Here is a 19,986-nt window from a genome sequence, read left to right as displayed (position 1 = left end):
CCCTAAACATCCACACGTCTTCCACAAACACACACAACCCCCCCCCACCCCCCCACCCCCCCAGTGCTGGGGGATGGGGTGGAAGGCGGAAAGAAGGCACGTTTTTCTCTGCAGATGGTCCCTACCTGATCTGGTATCCAACAGAAGGAGCTGGATTTGCCCCGGCGCTGGGGAAAAACCCTTGGGCAGAGAGAGAGATAGTGCACTGAAATCAGGGCCAGCTTCACGGGCTGGCAGCAGGGCCCGACACTTAACTTAGAGGGGCCCCGGGGTTTCGGTTTAACGCTCTGATATCGACTTTTGAAAATTCGCAGTCTTTTTTTAATAAGGGGCGCCACGTTTTCACTTTTCACTGGGCCACGCAAATTATTTAGCGAGTCCTGACTACCCCTGATCCCGTGTACGCTGGACTTTAGGTGCAATTGAAGGGATTTTCGAGGGTGATATCCAAAAGCCTGTGCTGGGGTTGGGGGGCGGGGGGCGGTGGTTGGACGCTGCAGGAGCGCAGGGCGAGGCTGTGGAACGCGCCACACGCCACCTGACCGGGTCTTCGCGGTAGGTACCGTGATCCGGGGGTTCCATAGGTGACCCCTCTAGGCCTGGAGGCGACCAGGCTACCCGAAAGGGCGGAGCAAGGGTGGGAGGCCTTGACCTGTGGGATAGGTGAGCTCACTGCTACAGCAGACGCGCGGGGCCCGGGGCGCCGGAACAGCAGGCGCGTGATGCCGAGGAGCGGCGGGCGCGCGGCCCCGGGAGCGGGGCAAGGGGACGCGCGCGCGCCCGGGGCGGGGCTCGCCGCCCGGCTCCTCCTCCGCGCCGGGCCAGGCGGCCGCGGCCTTTCCCGGCAGCTCGTAGGTCTCAGGAAGAGGAGCAGCTGGAGGAAGAAGCGCGGGGGCTGGGCGGCTCCTAGGGTGCAGCAGCGCCGCAGCCCGCATGGAGCCCAACGTGCGCTTCTGGATCACCGAACGCCAAGTACGGCCCGGGCCTGGCGCGTCTGGGGACGGGGAGGGCGTGGGCCGCGCGGCGTGGAGTCGCCGCTGGCCGCGGTGACCTTGGGCAGGCCACGTGGTCGCAGCACCCGCCTTCCCATTTCAGACCCCGGGAGGGGACGAAGGAAACCCAAGCGTGCCGGATGCCGACGGCCATGGCTGTTACCGTGCGTGGCCTCTGCCCCCAGGCCTCGCAAGCGAGAGTCGCACAGTATCCCCCTGCAGATCGCACCAACTGAGGAGTCACTCCCCACCACTCAGGGGTCTGCCTTCCGCTGCCTATGCTGTTGCTGGGCATCAGGTTGGAGAGGAACAGGTCCTCCCAGGAGGCCCCAGCTTCCCCGAGTCTGTAGGCTCAGCCACCGGACAGTGAGACTCGGGGCTGCGGGAGGCCGCCTTGGCCGGAAAGTAACCTGGGCCCCATCTCAGAGTGGGGCTGGGCGGCGCTGTCCAGTAGAAATAGGATGGGAGATGCATAGGTAATTCCAAATTTTCTAGTAGCCACATTAAAAAACGTGGCTTTTAAAATTTAAATTTTAATAATATATTGCATTTAGCCCAACAGATATAAATATTAACATTTCAACATGTCGTCAATATAGAAAATTATGAATGAGGTATTTTACCTCCTTTTCTGTAGGAAGTCTTCGAAATCCCGTGTATGTTTTTACACATACAGCACATGTCAATTTGGCCTGGCCACATGTGGCTAATTGGACAGTACAGTTCTAGAGTGTTCTCTTTCAGCCTTTACCTAAAGTAGAGCCTAGCCTGGTTCTCTTAGATGGGGATGTTGAGGAAGGACAGGGTACTCAAGGTGTCCTGGCAGAGCCAGGCCTCAAAGCTGAAACCACTGCAAAATTTGGGGACTTTTAGGAGCAAACCATGCCTGCTTTCTCCATGTGTGAACTGCCTTTATTGAGCCTTCACTGGGGTGTCTGGTTCTTTATGACTAGAGTTAAGCCTTATAACCACTGCAGGAGGGTGAAGAAACAGATTCTGAGACCTTTCTAGGTAGTGCTTCAAGGTCATATGTGGGGTGTCAACATAGGCCCATTTGACCCCAAAGTCTGGGCTTTTAATCCTCAAGAGCACTTTGATATTGGAGTGGTTAAGAGCACAGGCCATTGGGTCATTTCCTGGTTGGGTTTCCTTGAATCCATTCGTGAGTCCTTGGAAGCCTCAGTTGCCTCACCTGTAAGATGGGGTTGTTGTGAGGATTCCAGGAGATGCTGCAAGAGGAAGGCCCTCAAAAGGTTCTCAAAAGTAACATCGACTGCTCTTATTACCATGTATCTTGGTTTTTCTGCTGCCATTAACCTCTCTGGTGCTCTTGCCCCTCTTAAGTCTTTTATTCAAAGATTTCTTCAGTGGACAGAATTATTGGATCCTACAAATTTGGTCGTTTCAATTGTAAGTATTTTCTTGTTTTCAGAGATAGTGAATTTCACATTTTATTCTGAAACTTGAAGACTGTGTGTCCCTTTTGAAAGCAGCTGAGATAACAGAATCCATATATATTATCATGTTTTTATTCCTTGCGAATGAGCTTGTTGGATTGGAAGGGTGGTACATAAAAGCAGACATCTGTTCAACAGGTCGTAACAAAGGGGATCCAGACAAACCTCCCTGGTAATGGAGGACAGACCGGCAAAGCTAGTTGCAGACCTTGACCTAGGGTTCTAAGGGCAAAAGGTATAGTGAGGAATTGGGGGAGGTTGTTTAGAGAAGGCAGGGAGGGAGGGAGGGCGGGCCAGGGAGGAAATGTCAGGAAGAGCGGACTGTAAGCAAAATGGGGGAGGGGGGGCCAGGTGGGCCAGGTCACCCAGTTACTAGGGTTTTGTTTTCCTTTTTTTCTGCTGCGCTGCACAGCATGTGGGGTCTTAGTTCCCTGACCAGGGATCGAACCCGTGTCCCCTGCAGTGGAAGCGTGGAGTCTTAGCCACTGGACTGTCACGGAAGTCCTACTGGGGCTTTTATTTTAATTCAGGTGAACCAGACACTTCTTGAAGGTCCTTGTGTGTCATTCAGACGAGGGCGGTTTGTACCTAGCCAAGTGGTGAGTAACCAGAAGGGACCAGACTGAGAGCAGTTCCGGGGATGGATGGCTCAGCTGTCCAAGTAAAAGATGAGAGTTTGAACCAGCTGTGGCTGAGGGATGAGGAGGAGGAGAGACCCTGTCACCAGCAATGACCCTCGGGGCCAGATCCACAGGGATGCTCCTGTCCTTGTGCTCAAATGTTCCATATAGTCTTGTTTACAATAGAGAAAAACAAGAAACAAGCTGAATGCCCATCGGTAGGGAAATAGAGAAATATAATGTAGTATATTCATGCAGTGGAATACTGATTAGCTGTTAAAAATGATGATCTGGTGATCGACCTATGATATGAAGTGGAAACATATGATATGTGTGATGTTAAATGGAAAAGCATGGTATCCATGATGTTTTGTAAAGAAAGCAAGACGCATATAGTACAGCATTTATGCAAATTACAACATAAAAAACCAAAACTACATATTTGTTTTATGGATACATGTATTCATGTATGTACAAATATAAACAATGGACTGGAAGTTTATACCTTGAATTCATAATAGTGGTTACCTCTGATAGAATAGAGGGGAAATCGAGACTGGGGGTGATGGATCTTTTGGGGGAAAAAATTAGAAACAAATATAACCGAATGTTCACAGTTGTTAATTCTGGGTGAAGGGATTGGATGTAATCATTTTTTAAATTTCCTTGTTTAATTTTTTTTCTCACATTAAGTAAAAAAGAAGAGAGAAAATAAGACTGAACTGATTAGATGTGGGTATAAGAGAGAGAGAAGGGACTTCCAGGTTTCTGACCTGTGTAGCCAGGAGGATGGTGACAGTCAGAGAGGAACCGGTGGAGGAGATGGGGCAGGTGGCAGCAGCAGTGGGGTAAGCCGCTGGAGCTGTCTAAGACGCAGGGTGGGGGACTTCCCTGGTGGTCCAGTGGTTAAGGAGCTTCCAGTGCAGGGGGTACGGGTTCAGTCCCTGGTTGGGGAACTAAGATCCCACGTGCCGCGAGGTGTGGCCAAAAAATAAATAAATAAAAATTAAAAAAAAAAAGCTGGGTGGTCTGAATCTGAATGACACACAGGACTATCTAATGGAAACTCAGGGAGTACAGAGCCTTAGCTCCACGTTGCTTTAAAATTAAAATCAGGTGTGAGTGAACATGTGCTTCTTAAATCTGTGGATAAATCGGAACAGTGTTGAGATCATTGCTTGATTTCCTTATCTCCGATTATAGGAAAAAATAGAAAAATCAAGGCAGCTATTGTTAACACACGAAGATGCATCCGGAAGTGACCTGGAGGACAAAAGGGTATGGCTCTTATTCCCAGGTGTGCCTGGCTCAAGGCTGAGTGGGGTTGCCTTTAGGTGATTTTACTTGCATGGTCTGAAATCAGGTGGGATTTTGCCATTGTAAACACTGCCCAGTTGGGTTAGCTTTTTAAATGTAGGTAGGATTCCTTCTCGTAAACCAGATTAATATTAGTTACTAGTGTTAGGAACTTGTATTAAGAAGAAAAGGCATAGGGTTCCTCCTGTGCAACAGATATTTGCAGTTGCAATATCTGTTGTGAGGATTCTCTGTAGCTGATTCCTGGAGCCCCATGGCAAATTCCAGAATCCAGGCAGGCCTCCAGAGTCAGAACCTACTTCCTACTAGAGGCAGCGAGGTTATAGTCCTGTCCAAAGACTCAAACCAAGTGTTTGTTATCTACCTTGCAGTGTACGGGGCTTTCCGGAGGCCACAGACATCAGTCCCTCAAGGCAGCCTGCGGAAAGCGCACACTTTTTTTTTTTTTTTTTTGCGGTATGGGGGCTTCTCACCGTTGTGGCCTCTCCCGTTGCAGAGCACAGGCTCCGGATGTGCAGGCTCAGCATCCATGGCTCACGGGCCCAGCCGCTCTGCGGCATGTGGGATCCTCCCGGACTGGAGCACGAACCCGTGTCCCCTGCATCGGCAGGCGGACATCTCAACCACTGCGCCACCAGGGAAGCCCAAGCTCACACATTTAACTTGGTTTTTCTGAGAACTTGTTGGGGCCTCTGAGCTCGCAGCTTGGCTCTGTTAAAAGTGACTTGGCTAATGGCGTGGTCTGCACACAGTTCACTCTGCTCTGAGCCAGGGGAGGCTCGCTGCGCTCAGGGACTCGCCCGAGGGACGAGTTAGGTGTTGGCCTCTCCTCGGTTAGAGACTTGGGGCTTTTTAATGCTTTGGTCATTTTCATGTGGATCTTCTCTTTGCTTCCTGTCAGTTCATTCGTTTGATTCATTTGATTCACTTGTTTTGATTTGTTCAGTCCGTGTGGTAGAGAGCAGTTTGCCCTCCAGCCTGTGAAAGGTGGAGCAAACATGGCACCAGAAATGAGACTGTAGAGGAGATTGGCTGCTAAGCCACCTTTAAAAGCTATTGCTTGGTTTTTCTCTTTTTAGGTACAAGAAGCTTGGAAGAGAAGTCTCGTAAGTTTCTGCCCCGTCCTAATTTTTAGCCTAAGGTAACAAAACCAAACATCACACTCACCTTTGTGTTCACCCTTCTGAAGTCAACAGTGCATCCTGACAGTAGCAAGCTGATCCCTGGTCCTTTTCGACCTGCAGGTGAGTTGATTCTCATTTTCAGAGTGGTTTGTAACCTTTAGAAAACCTTGCCTCCCTCTAGTCAAGTGTTTGGTTCCCCTGACAACCAGCCCCCTTCTTTAGGTGCTTTCCCAGGGTCACTGCATTGACATTATCTCAGGTGTGGTTGAAAGGGGCTTGTTATGAAGAATAAGAGACACTCCTTTCACCTTTATCGCCCTTCTCACTTAGGAAATTTCAAGGATTTTAGGCTGTGTGCCAGGAGCAGGGATGAAGAGCAAGTATATGTGTCTTATTCTAAGTCCCAGTGTCACAGATGTATTGAATTCATGTGGAAGGGTGAACAAGGACTTGGAATAAGGGACCACTTACCTTCACTGGGCAGGAGCCTGGTCAGATCTAGCTCTGCTGCACTGATTTAAAGTTCTGCCACGTGCACAGCTATTATTTTTATTAGGAACAAAACAGCATGTGTAAAAAATACCCTTTGACGTCCATGCCTTCATTCGGCCTGAGAAGAGGTTTTTGGGTGGGTGGTTTTCCACCCACTCTGCTGTCACTGACCCTCTTGTCTTTTTTGCCAGCTCTCCTGCCTTTCACGGCGCCCATGGTGAGTAAGCTGCCGCTCACCGCTCTGAAGCTGGGGGCTTAGGAAGATGTCCCCCCATCTCCTAAGCTCAGTGGCTGGTGTCCTCCATCTCTGGACCTCTGTTCCGTGACTGCCTGATAGATGGTTAGGACCCGGCACCTCCGACCCTTGTCCACTCCCCACCCCACTCCCACATCTCCCCCCCGGGTACCAGGGCCTCTTGAGGGTCCACAGTGTCATAGGTAATCCTTTCTCTGAACACCTAGCATGTGCAAAGTGCTACGGCGCAGATTGATGAGTTAAGATGTGCTCCCTGGCACAAGCCCATGTCACTGGTCACTGGCTGTCACCTTCTCCCCGCAAGCCCTCCCCTTCATTCAGGCCCTCCCCTGGAAACCGGAATCGCCCCCAGCGAGGCCGTCCACCTTGGCTCTCATGAGGTGCGCTCACCAAGTGACAGCACCCCTCTGCCCCTGCAGGTGCTGCTTCTTAGCTGCCCTGCTCAGTTGCCTGGAGATGGGGACCACTGTGAGGCACCCAGGGGCTCCCAGTGCCCGTGGGTGCCCATCCAACATCACCTGTCCACTGCCCACTAGCCCCCTGCATCGCACCTTCCTCTACTTTCCCTGCTCCTGGGGTCTCAGGTCTGCATCTCCCTGGGCAAGTTCTTTGCTCCACAAGCCCTCCCTCCCCCCAGGCACTCACAACTCTGCTTTATTTTCTTTTTTATTTATTTATTTAATTGGAGTATAGTTGATTTACAGTGTTTCAGGGTTACAGCACAGTGATTCAGTTATACATATATACCTATTCTTTTTCAGATTATTTTCCATTGTAGGTTATTACAGGACATAGAATCTAGTTTCCTGTGCTACACAGTAGGTCCTTGTTTATCTGTTTATTTTATAATATATATAGTAGTCTGTATCTGCTTTATTTTCTTTACAGGTATTTTTGTCAATGCTGCCAGTAAAAAGTCTAAAGTCCATGATTTTACCTCAGGTAGCAACTCTTTCTATTTCATAATTATTGAATGTTTTGTGCTTGAAACCAGAATGTGACATGTTAGCCTCTGTCTTCCTGCAGGTTTCCTTCTACACGTACAGTACCGTCTTCAACATTGTCAATGGAAATGCAAGTTATGTGAGTATTATGAGGCCCAGAGGGTATGCAATTTCTTATTGTTTCTTTTGGCGATTTTGTGTGTTTAATTATCTTTCCTGGGTAAAACTCTGGTATTTGCTAAATATGAACTTTTGTTTTTCCCTAGGATCGTCGCCCCCATGAGACTATCTTAGTAGGAGCAGGAGTGATTGCTTCGTCCACCTTTTTTGGAGTGTGTATTTTAGGAATCTGTCGAATCTCTTTTATTCCTCAGAATCAAAATTTTACGTTCTAAAAAAAAAAAAAAAATTTACGTTCTAACTTAATTTAGAAAGTGTGATTAAGACACAAGGAAGAAAATAAAAGTCGTCTGTAATCCTATCGCCCCAAAATTGTGTGATTATGTTCCAGGTTTCTAGGCATGGGCTCAGTACTGTTATCTTTAAAAACAAATTAATTCAGGGGACTTCCCTGGCGGGCCAGTGGTTAAGACTCTGCACTTCCACTGCAGGAGCTGTGGGTTTGATTCCTGGTCAGGAAACTAAGATCCCACACGCAGCGCGGCACGGCCAAAAAAAAAAAAAAATTTATTCATGTTTATAAACATGTTACACAAATTGTGTATTGCTTTAGATGTCAGGATACTAATAGGAGAAAATGTCGATTTCAGAGTCCAGTAAGCCTGGGTTCACATCTTGGCTCAAATTTTTAATGGCTTAGTGACTCTGGACAAGTTCTGTTACCTCTCTTAAGTCTCCAAGAGTTCCTCTGATGATCAGGGAGAACATGTCAGTGTTGCAGGAATTAAAACAAGAAATACACGGAGAGCACTTGGCAGGGGTCTGACCTGTAACAGAAAGTAAGTTGACACTAGCTGCTCTCTGCTGGTCCCGTGCAGTAATGATTTTTCTCTCCTATTTTCTAGTTATTCCCTCGTTTGCTCCAAGTAAGATTTTCACTGAATAGCATTTTGAGCAGAAACGTCATTCCTGTCGTCATTCTCGGTAAGCAGGGAGCCTCTCTCCATCTTCGGGGATACCCAAGTCCCTGGGCCACACTGTAGCTGATGAGGGCCGCTGTTTGCATCTTGCCGGTGCCCCCAGGCCCAAATTAGGTCTTTGGTTTGAGAGGTGACACTTTCTCTGTAGATACTCCTTTAGTTGTCCAAGGGTGAACACAAACCTGGAAGCACAAATTACATTTGAAAGACCCTGTACAAGCCCTGTCCATGTATTATTTCATTTAATCTTGACAACAACTTAGGGGTAGGTAATGTTATTATTCCCATTTACAGATGAGGAGACTGAGTCAAGGGGAGGTTAGGGAAGTTTTCTGGGGTTTCACAGGGAGAAAGTGGTGGTCTAGGGGATTCCAACCCAGTGGTCTGACTCCAAGGGAGTGACAGATATTAACCAATTGTTTTAAGTTTGCCAGCCTGCAAGTTCACTAGTTCACGCTCCACATTTGGGTTTGGGAATCATAGCAGCTTGAAGAGTTAGCAGAATTATGTCAGTGGTAAACTTTGGGAAATTATGTTACAGAAACTTGGTCAAACCAGCTTCAGTAGGGATTTCCGCAGTGGTCCAGTGGTTAAGACTGCGCTTCCACTGCAGGGGGCACAGGTTCGATCCCTGATCAGGGAACTAAGATCCCACTTTCCACGTGGCGCGGCTAAAGAAACATAAAAAAACAAAAAAACAGCTTCAGCAAAGCAGGTAGGCGTATTTCAAGGACCCCAGGGTTTCTCCGGGAATCCTGTCGGGGTGTCAGAACCTGGTGCTAGTTTGTGGTCAGGATCCAAGACTGAGAGCCCAGCAATTCTGACCCTACCCCACAGCCCAGAGGAGAGCTTGGTTGGCCCAGTACCACCCGAGGATCAGGAAGCGCAACCATCAAAGAAACAGGCATGACACTTGAAAAGATGGTGCTTTATTGGACCGACACTTATCTCTCTGTTGTGTGTTTTCTTCTTTACATCCACAGCCCAACTCAGTGGAATGAATGTGGTCGCATCGAGAAGTTTGGAGCCCCTGCGAGGAATTGAGGTCATGGACAAGGACGGCAGTGTCATAGGCTACTCCAGAAAAGCTGGGACAAAGGTAGGGGGACACACGAGATGGAGCTGTAAGCTGCTTGCCTTTTGGGCAACGAATTGAATTGCCTGTTTGAGAGCTGGTAACAAATTCATGTCTCCCTTCAACCTTTTGTTATCTGTCTTTTCTTACGATGCTGAGAGAGAGAATTTACATTTTGTACCCTGATGTTTATTTTTTAAATTTAAAAAAATTTTTAATCTGTTCTCTGCAGTAAGATCTTTTTCTTTTTATAAATTTATTTATTTTATTTATTTTTTATTTTTGGCTGTGTTGGGTCTTCGTTGCTGCGCGTGGACTTTCTCTAGTTGTGATGAGCGGGGGCTACTCTTCTCTGTGATGCACAGGCTTCTCATTGCGGTAGCTTCTCTTGTTGTGGAGCACGGGCTCTAGGTGCGTGGGCTTCAGTAGCTGTGGCACGAGGGCTCAGTAGTTGTGGCTTGCGGGCTCTAGAGCGCAGGCTCAGTAGTTGTGGCGTACAGGCTTAGTTGCTCCGCAGCATGTGGGATCTTCCTGGACCAGGGCTCGAACCCGTGTCCCCTGCATTGGCAAGTGGATTCTTAACCACTGTGCAACTAGGGAAGCCCCACCCTGACGTTTAAAAGGTGATGCATTAGTCTGGGTTCTCCAGAGAAACAGAACCAATAGGATATCTGCCTATCTATCTATCACCTATCTATATATATAGTAAGACATTTATTTTAAATAATTGGCTTGTGCAGTTTTTGCACTGGGAATGTGTAGGGCAGGCCTGAAAGCTGGAAAGTCAGGAGCTGATGCTGTGGTCTTGAGGCAGAATTTCTTCTTTGGGAAACCTCAGATTTTGCTCTGAAGGCTTTCCAACTGATTGCATGAGGTCCATCCACCCTATGGAGGGTAATCAATCTCCTTTACTTAAAGTCAACTGACTGTAGATGTTAATCACATCTACAAAACACCCCCACAGCAACACCTCGGTTGTGTTTGATTAAATACCTGGGAACTACATCCCAGCCAAACTGACCCCTAAGATGGGTCACAGATGGACGTCCACCAAACGTTTGGCCCCTGTCTGAAGGTGAGATCTTGTCCTCCAAGCTCAGCATCTGCCCTCCCAGCCTGCTCTGTACTCGGGGAAGTCCGTGGACATGTCTCTGGGTTTAAGAGAAGCCCTCCGTGTCCACCTCCCAGTGGATTTTCTTAGAGCCTTCATCTTTAAGGACCAGTCTGCTCTCAAGAAGGGCCTGAGGAAATCCAATGCTCTGACCTAAAACTCCTCCATTTCTAAGACTTCTTCTTGTTAAATAGTTTACTCTTTTGCTCAATCCGACACAGTAGCTTCTGTCTGCATTCAGCTCAAGAACCTGCAGTAGTCTATGGTTTCATTTGGGGTATAGACTTCAAAAAAAAAATACCTTTCAGGAAGTGAGATCTTTTTTGATCTCAGTGAAGTGACTTTAGCTGAAGAACTGTAACGTGAGGCAGTTGCTCACAAAGCAGAGAGAGTAGCTGGGCCTCTCACAGTGTCTGCGTTCAAGGGGGCTCCCTGAGCCAGCTGGACCTCCTTCCGCCCAGAATGCTGGTGGGAGAGGCGGTCAGATAAGATGGCCTCTCAGTTGATCAGTAACTACAGCATTATGTGGCTGATGAAACATGTTACTCTAAATCCTGTCACCGATTTACAGAGCTGAATTGTAAACCACTGGATACGTGCTACAGTATTCTCACCAGCCCGTCTAATAGTAGGTCTGGAAATAGTGGCCGCCTTTCTAAATGAGTTACAACAGGGACATCATAATTGCAAGTAACAGGAGAGAAACTGCTGCCAGAAATAAAATACCTTGTTTTGGAAATGAAGGTTCTATGTTTAAGAATCCACCCTAAAGGGTCCACCAGAGGGCAGACAGCAGAAGCAAGAAGAGCTACAGTTCTGCAGCCTGTGGACGGAAAACCACATTCACAGAAATATAGACAAAATGAAAAGGCAGAGGACTTGGTACAAGATGAAAGAGCAAGATAAAACCCCAGAAAAACAACTAAATGTAGTGGAGATAGGCAATCTTCCAGAAAACGAATTCAGAATAATGATAGTGAAGATGATCCAGGACCTCGGAAAAAGAATGGAGGCAAAGATGGAGAAGATGCAAGAAATGTTTAACAAAGACCTAGAAGAATTAAAGAACAAACACCTAGAAGAATTAGAGAACAAACAAGCAGAGATGAACAATACAATAACTGAAATGAAAACTACACTAGAAGGAATCAATAGCAGAATAACTGAGGCAGAAGAATGGATAAGTGACCTGGAAGACAGAATGGTGGAATTCACTGCTGCAGAACAGAATAAAGAAAAAAGAAAAGAAATGAAGACAGCCTAAGAGACCTCTGGGACAACATTAAACTCAACAACATTCTCATGATAGGGGTCCCAGAAGGAGAAGAGAGAGAGAAAGGACCCGAGAAAGAGATTTGAAGAGATTATAGTTGAAAACTTCCTTAATATGGGAAAGGAAATAGCCACTCAAGTCCAGGAAGCGCAAAGAGCCCCAGGCAGGAGAAACCCAAGGAGAAACACACTGAGATACATAGTAATCAAATTGACAAAAATTAAAGAAAAATTATTGAAAGCAACAAGGGAAAAACGACAAATAACATACAGAGGAACTCCCATAAGGTTAACAGCTGATTTCTCAGCAGAAACTCTACAAGCCAGAAGGGAGTGGCATGATACACTGAAAGTGATGAAAGGGAAGAACCTACAACCAAGATTATGCTGCCCGGCAAGGACCTCATTCAGACTCAACGGAGAAATCAAAAGCTTTACAGACAAGCAAAAGCTAAGACAATTCAGCACCACCAAACCAGCTCTACAACAAATGCTAAAGGAAATTCTCTAAGTAGGAAACACAAGAGAAGAAAAGAACCTACAAAAATAAACCCATCTCAATTAAGAAAATGGTAATAGGAACATACATATCAATAATTACCTTCAGGGCTTCCCTGGTGGCGCAGTGGTTGAGAGTCTGCCTGCCGATGCAGGGGACACGGGTTCTTGCCCCAGTCCGGGAAGATCCCACATGCCGCGGAGTGGCTGGGCCCGTGAGCCATGGCCACTGAGCCTGCGTGTCTGGAGCCTGTGCTCCGCAATGGGAGAGGCCACAACAGTGAGAGGCCCGCGTACTGCAAAAAATAAATAAATAAATAAATAATTACCTTCAATGTGAATGGATTAAGTGCTCCAACCAAAAGACACAGGCTCGCTGAATGAATACCAAAAAAAGAGACCCATCTATATGCTGTCTACAAGAGACCCACTTCAGACATAGGGACACATACAGACTGAAAGTGAGGGGATGGAAAAAGATATTCCATGCAAATGGAAATCAGAAGAAAGCTGGAGTAGCAGTGCTCATATAAGATAAAGTAGACTTTAAAATAAAGAATGTTACAAGAGACAGGGAAGGACAGTACATAATGATCAAGGGATCAATCCAAGAAGAAGATATAACAATTATATATGCACCCAACATAGGAGCACCTCAATACGTAAGGCAACTGCTAACAGCTATAAAAGAGGAAATCAAGAGTAACACAATAATAGTGGGGGACTTTAACACCTCACTTACACCAGTGGACAGATCATTCAGACAGAAAATTAATGAGGAAACACAAGCTTTAAATGATACAATAGACCAGATAGATTTAATTGATATTTATAGGACATTCCATCCAAAAACAGCAGATTACACTTGCTTCTCAAGTGCACACGGAACATTCTCCAGGATAGGTCACATCTTGGATCACAAATCAAGCCTAGGTAAATTTAAGAAAATTGAAATCATATCAAGCATCTTTTCCGGCCACAATGCTATGAGATTAGAAATCAGTTACAGGCTACAAACAACAAATGCTGGAGAGGGTGTGGAGAAAAGGGAACCCTCTTGCACTGTTGGTGGGAATGTAAATTGATACAGCCACTGTGGAGAACAGTATGGAGGTTCCTTAAAAAAATAAAAATTGAATTACCATATGATCCAGCAATCCCACTACTGGGCATATACCCAGAGGATACCATAATTGAAAAAGACACATGCACCCCAGTGTTCATTGCAGCACTATTTACAATAGCCAGGACATGGAAGCAACCTAAATGCCCATCAAGAGATGAATGGATGAAGAAGATGTGGCACATATATACAATGGAATATTACTCAGCCATAAAAAGGAACGAAATTGGGTCATTTGTAGAGACGTGGATGGACTTGGAGACTGTCATACAGGGTAAGTCAGAAAGAGAAAAACAAATATTGTATGTTAACGCATATATGTGGGATCTAGAAAAATGGTACAGGTGGACCAGTTTGCAGGGCAGAAATAGAGACACAGATGTAGAGCACAAACGTATGGACACCAAGGGGGGAAAGTGGTGGTGGTGGGGTAGTGGTGGGATGAATTGGGAGATTGGGATTGACATGTATACACTAATATGTATAAAATAGATAACTAATAAGAACCTGCTGTATAAAAACTAAATAAAATAAAATTCAAAACAAAAGAAGAATCACCCTAAAGAGACATCTTTAAATAGCTTGAGGAGAAATTTACATAGTATAAAATTCATTGTAAGGGTACAGTTTCATGAATTTTAGTAAATTCAAACAGTTGTGCAACCATCACCACAGTCCAATTTTAGAAGATTTTCATCACCCTAAGAATTTTTCATGTGCCCATGTACCATCACTCCTCCTCCCAGCCCCAACCCCAGGAAAACACTGATCTGCTTTAAAATTTATTTATTTATTTGTTTTTGGCTGCGTTGGGTCTTCGTTGCTGCACGCGGGCTTTCTCTAGTTGCGGCGAGTGGGGGCTGCTCTCCGTTGCGGTGCGTGGGCTTCTCATTGCGGCGGCTTCTCTTGTTGCAGAGCACGGGCTCTAGGCACGCGGGCTTCAGTAGTTGTGGCTCACGGGCTCAGCAGTTGTGGCGCACGGGCTCTCGAGTGCAGGCTCAGTAGTTGTGGCGCACGGGCTTAGTTGCTCCATGGCATGTGGGATCTTTCCAGACCAGGGCTCGAACCTGTGTCCCCTGCATTGGCAGGCGGATTCTTAACCACTGTGCCACCAGGGAAGTCCCCTGATCTGCTTTATATCGTCATAGTTTTACCTTTTCTAGAAGTTTCATACAAGTGAATCATACAGTATTTTTGTGTAGGGGTTCTTTGACTTTTGAGGTCTGTCCAACTTTTAAGGCATCAGTAGTGTGTGGCTTTTTATTGCTGAGCAGTGTTCCATTGTATGGCTGTACCACGTTTTGCTTGTCCACTCCCCAGGCAATAGATACTGGGATTGTGTCCAGTTTTTGGCTGTTACATGTGATGCCGCTCTGACCATTTATGTATGACTCTTCGTGTGGATATATGTTTGCATTTCTCTTCAACTCAAATTTAAGTGCAGGGCATGGGTATCGTTGTGAACTGTTCACAGAGCTGGAGAGAAGAGTGACAGCAAATGTTTAGTCTACAAGTTGTTCCTCAGCACCTCCTCCCTGCTGGGCGCTGTGCTGGGCTCTGGAGACCCACACCCTTACCAGTCAGCATCCCTCTTCTCCAGGGGCTGGGGGCGGGGAGGCAGCCTCGGGCCCTGCTAGCTACCCACTTATCTAGCCCAGCTCATGGAGAGAAACTTCCTTTTTTGCATGAAGGCCAATTTAGGGTAAAAGAAAGGTTTGATGGTCTGCTCTTTTTTAAGTGCTTATCTTTCTCTTAAGAATAAAGTGTCTGCGACCGTGCGTAAGCATTCTTTTATCACTTCCCTGTCACCGAAAGGTTTATTTTCTTTGGCTAAAATTTCAGAAACTGCGTAACCAGCAATATCTGATTGTAATAGGGCACCTTTGATCAGATTTCAGGAGCCTAGTCCGTGCTGTTTTCCTTGGCCTGGCCTTGTCAGCTACTCAGTTGCAAGCTGTCACGCGTCTTGCAGCGTCTCCTCATGACCGGTGTCTGGTTTGGAATGTCTTCTCTTCCACACGAGACAAATGGAGTGAGGCTGGCCTCGCCTCACTGACGTTGAAACACAGCATGCTCCGCAGCCACTTTTCTCCTCCTGGAGTCAAACAACTTTATCTTGTATTCCTGAAAGTTTATTTTAAAAGCCACCCTTCTTGGCGCCCTCTGTCCTCGTGGGGGAAGGACATTCCCGCAGAGGATCGGGTGAGCTGAGCGTTAGTGTCCTAAGCAGAGAACAGGCCTGCTGGGTACAGCAGAGGAGCCCAGACAGCGGGCTGTAGCCCCAGGGTCACAGGGTCCTGGGGTTATGGGAGGACAGAAGTGCACAGAACAGAGTTCAGGGGAGGGAATGGTGGGGAGAGTGCCTGTCCATCTTACGCTGAGCGGTGCTGTGTGTGGAGCTGTGTCTTATCCAGGGCTTGGGTTCTGAAGTTCACATGCAAGTGTCATCTATAGTCAGAAATTTCCCTTGAAAGTCTCTGACATTGCTCTTGAGTACACATGATTTTGTGCATATAATCCATACAGTCAATCATATGTTTAAATGTTCAATATAGAGAGTAACGTATATTCTAGAAAAGATGACGATATGGTAGGAAATATACATACGTGTTTACGCAAAATAAAATTTTATAGCACATTGTTAATTACACAAGCAAAAGATGGGTGCATACAGGAAGACATATTCATGTTACATGTGGGTGTGATGCCACACCAGTGCACTCGGGGCCGGCCTTCCTCCACTGGAAGGGGTGGGAATAACTTGGGGGGCCTGTTTAGGAGAGGAAGGCCAGTGGCAGAGTCCTGGACTGGAAGGAAAACATGGAGCGGTCCTCAGTGGCAAGTCCAGTCCAGCATTTCCATCAAACGGACTGCCATCTGGTTCTAAGTAAGGATTTGTCCGTAAGCTGCCTTTGCTTGTGCTTGGTATTTTATTTGGGGTGGTTTGGGGGAGTGATGGAGACCACTGTGGAGTCAGGGAGGTAAATCCCGTCTCTGGTTCCTCTGGCACCAACCCCAGGCATCCTCTGTACGTGTGCACGTCAGGCGCTGCCTTCACCTTTTGCACGTGCATTGTTTTTCTAAGAGAGAAGGGAGAGCTGCTGTTTGCCGGCCTCTGTCGTGAGTTGCAAGATGCCTGGAAACTGTCTCACTCCACGTGCTAAGCTGCTTTCTTTTCATTTCCACTAGGCCGTTAAAGACACAGCAACATCCAGAGTTGTGCTGTTTGGGACCTCAGCTTTTATCCCTGAAGTCTTCTCATACTTTTTTAAAAGGTAAGAGGTACGCTCATCTCCCCGGGTAGGAATAAACATTTTAACAATCAAAATTGTATAAAACTCGTCAAGTACTGGACCTGGTTGGAGAGGTGGGAATAAGTTGCTTCAGGAATGTTCCTTCTGAACACGCTTCATCACAGTTAAGATAGTAGGATTGATTGAGGGCAGATGTGCAAATCCCGATGTGCGCATTCCAGCAAACCTGGAATCTCGTCCAGGCCCTGTCCTCAGTTACATCTGCTCCTGGGCATGTCCCGGCACCTGCTGAGGCTCAATTCCTCGCTTCTAGAATGATGAGTGTGGATGATTTGCGGGTTCTCCCAGCTCTGATATGCTATGAATATTGCTCAAGCCTCTTTTTCCCCCTTCATTCCAAGCATGTGTTAAATTAGCTTAAGTGGCCCAGAATCAGTAGACTGCCATCCCTTTTGAGAAGCGAGACATGGCCTGTTAGGAGGAGAGCCTGAGATCAGCCAGTATGAGAGGCCCCACTTGCAGTGAGTAGCTTAGGGCAGAAGGGAGCTGCGTTGGTTTAGATATTGGGTACGGTCAGGGTACGTTGCCCGTGGCAGCTGATCAGAAGCTCTGGTGCAGGACGGTCCTCTCTTCTCCTTCGTGGGTGTTGTCTTCCTTCTCTCCCACCACACACTGGCTTCTTCATGTTGAGGGACGTGACTGTAGCCACCTCCCAGCTCATATCCTCACAGTGTCCTGATGAGAGAGAGAAACACAGCAAACCCTGGGGGTTTAGGGGCAGGGAATGTCTTCCACTCAGTTCACAAACTCCCAAGGAAGGATTCTGTTGGCCCAAGAGGGGTCACCTGTCTGGTGCTGAACCAGTCTGCTCTGTCCAGGTGGTGAGCTCGGAAGTCCCTGCTAGGACCACACAAGGAGCACATTTCAGGAAGTAGCAGTGTCCTGGGCAGAGGCAACTGTTACTTCCCGTGGTTGATCCAGCTGGGTGGGTGTGGGGACTTCTGTTGGGTTGGGGTCTTCCTGAACCTCTCTGGCTGGCCTCAGAGTGGGGGCTTCTGGAAAAGCTGGGGTCCTGCGGTTCGTCCCCTGAGGCCTGCACAGTGGCACCCGCTGCCTGGTGAGGAGAGATGGTCCTCATTTCCCAGTGGGCCTTGGGTGCCTGGAAGGACCTCATATCATCCCACAGCTATGATGGTGTCCAAGCTGGAGGGACCACATTGGCTCTTCCGACTCAACCCTTTCATTTTGCATATGAAAAAACTCAAGGCTCAGAAGGGGAAAGTGACTTGCCCAAGAGCACACAGTCTGTCAGTGGCCGAGCCCCAGCCGGACCCCAGGACCCCAGGTCTCTGACTCCCAGGCTGGGCTTCTTGCACCTTCTTCCCACACCCTCAAAGGTCATGGTCAGAATGTCACATCCGTGTCAGTGTAGCCCAGGGGAGAGCACAGGCTCTAGAATCTGACCTCTCACTTTTAAGAATTTGGAGATTTTTGACAAGGGACTTACACGGTCTGTGGCTGCAGCCTCTTGTTCATATGAAGGGTATGATGATAACACAAACCTCACAGGGTCATGGGAGGATCTAATGAGCAAATGCATGTGAAGTGCTTGACCCGGGCCTGACGTGTAGTGAGTGCTCTGTGGGTGCAGCTGCTAATACGTATCGCCTGTTTGTGGGGCAAGTGGGAACCAAGTCTGGGCTTGCAGCTGCTGGCAAGACAATTGGACACCATTCGAGCAGAGGGCTGACCTCTAAAAAAAGCCCTGGTACCTTGTCTCTTACAGGACCCAGTTTTTCCTGCAGTGTCCGTGGTCACTGTGGACCCTAAAGCTTTCTTGTACTATCCTTGTCATGGGACTCATGGTGCCAGTTTCTTTCAGTGTATTCCCACAGATTGGACGGGTAAGTGTCCCCCTTCGACTTCCTCTAAGAATATATATCTCTTTCTTCCCCTCGTTATCAGAGTGAAATAACTTATTCTCCTAAAAAATCTGCGAAATTTTCAAAAGTATAAAACAAAGTAACATTATTTATGCATAATCCCATCTCCCAGGTCACTTGTACAGTTTTGGATTCTGTGTTTCTTAACTGTATATCTGAAGCATGTTTCTGGGACGTTAAAAAAAAACCTTTGAGATATTTTAAATACTTCATAATATACTATAGCGACACCCCACCCAATGGAACTTTCCACAGTGATGGAAATGTTTTATATCTGTGTTGTCCAGTGTGTGTAGCCGCTTATCACATGCGGCTGTTGAGCGCTTGAAACGTGGCTAGTGTGACTAAAGAACTGAAATTTTAATCTAGTTTAATTTAATCTTACGTGCTCACATGCAGCTAGTGGCTGCTGTTCTATAGACCATGATGATCTATGGTGCGTCAGACCGCCTGGACTCAGATTCCCAGCTCTTCCATGACCCTGGTCAATCTGCTTAAACTCTCTGAGGCTGAGTTTCTATTAAAGACAGATGATGATCATAGTACCTCTGCAGAGCCTTGTTGCTGGTATCAAGGACGTTATTGATGTAGCAGATATCAATTTCTAGCATTTCTTGGCTGTCACCCCCCCCATCCCCAAACCCCGCCAAGCAAGTCTTGGCATTTGCTGGACTTTTAAAATACCTTGTTGGTCCGAGGTGGGCATGACGTAGCTGAATGGTGGTCCTGTCCTGCCTAGGGTGGTTTGCAGAGAGAGCCCAAGGCTAAGAGGGATTCTGCCAGGCCCCTGCCCAGGGCCCCTCCTTGGACATTACATGGGCCACAGCATTTGTTTATATTTGAAATTTTCCATAAGAAAGTTTTTAAGAAGTTAGGTTAATGTTTCTTTGTTATCGATTAGACATCACTGAAAAGGTTATATGAAATAGATGCTTTCTGAAATTGTGTTGTTTTTTTTTTAAACTTGGCTTCTAAGGCAAGAAGACGTCTTAATGTGAATAGTAAGAATTTAACTTTGTGTTTTAGATACAGTGCAGTGAGCTTGAAAAGGAAATTCAGTCTGCAACAGAAGAAACAGAACTCTTCTATAACAGAGGGGTGTAGGGGTGAGTTTTAGGTGAATTTGTTTGGTACCTGCGTGAAAACCTTCCTCCAAGGTTTCAGTTTGGACAACCCTGCCAGGAGTGTCCTGGAACCCCCAGAGGTGTCTGCACCAACAGGATGGCTTCCGATTACGCACGCCAAGACTGTTTTGAGGCTGATCGTGCCTAGGGTTAAACAAGCTTGGGTGGAAGGAGAGAAACGGGGGCTGTCCTGTCTAACCCACCACACGGGGTTGCTGAGGGGATGAATGTGTGATGTAAGATTCAGTTTTCTATTCGTCAGCCTGTGAACGGATACTGTGAAC

The 19,986-nt window shown here is 47.1% G+C and overlaps 1 protein-coding gene across 2 annotated transcripts; it reads left to right on the top strand.

Moving 5' to 3' along the window:
• The first annotated feature begins 812 nt into the window (after positions 1 to 812).
• Positions 813 to 19,741, top strand: SFXN4 (sideroflexin 4). Of its 2 annotated transcripts, none has more exons than XM_082673163.1 (14): positions 813 to 972; positions 2,337 to 2,402; positions 4,273 to 4,347; positions 5,466 to 5,492; positions 5,576 to 5,630; positions 6,194 to 6,219; positions 7,147 to 7,200; positions 7,285 to 7,341; positions 7,469 to 7,534; positions 8,228 to 8,306; positions 9,286 to 9,401; positions 16,571 to 16,656; positions 18,422 to 18,539; positions 19,605 to 19,741. In XM_082673163.1, the coding sequence occupies exons 1-14, from the start codon at positions 934 to 936 to the stop codon at positions 19,680 to 19,682; spliced, it is 942 nt and encodes a 313-aa protein (XP_082529289.1). In that variant the 5' UTR covers positions 813 to 933; the 3' UTR covers positions 19,683 to 19,741. The 2 variants fall into 2 exon arrangements, with proteins under 2 accessions (XP_082529289.1, XP_082529288.1); XM_082673162.1 differs by having other exon boundaries at positions 858 to 972; positions 1,096 to 2,402.
• The last annotated feature ends 245 nt before the right edge of the window (positions 19,742 to 19,986 follow it).

Source organism: Grampus griseus, assembly GCF_964374135.1.
Source record: "Grampus griseus genome assembly, chromosome: 16".
In the NCBI taxonomy this organism is placed as follows: domain Eukaryota; kingdom Metazoa; phylum Chordata; class Mammalia; order Artiodactyla; family Delphinidae; genus Grampus; species Grampus griseus.
The sequence above is the reverse complement of the archived record's forward strand: the minus strand, read 5'-3'. Positions and strand labels throughout refer to the sequence as shown.

What these genes read in the sequence shown, in the direction of transcription:
- SFXN4 (XM_082673162.1), top strand. Translation starts at nt 2,022, where the DNA reads ATGTGGGGTGTCAACATAGGCCCATTTGACCCCAAAGTCTGGGCTTTT. An exon ending in AAGCTTGGAAGAGAAGTCTC is followed by an intron (nt 5,493 to 5,575) that starts GTAAGTTTCTGC and finishes ACCCTTCTGAAG; the next exon opens with TCAACAGTGCATCCTGACAG. An exon ending in AGTCCATGATTTTACCTCAG is followed by an intron (nt 7,201 to 7,284) that starts GTAGCAACTCTT and finishes GTCTTCCTGCAG; the next exon opens with GTTTCCTTCTACACGTACAG.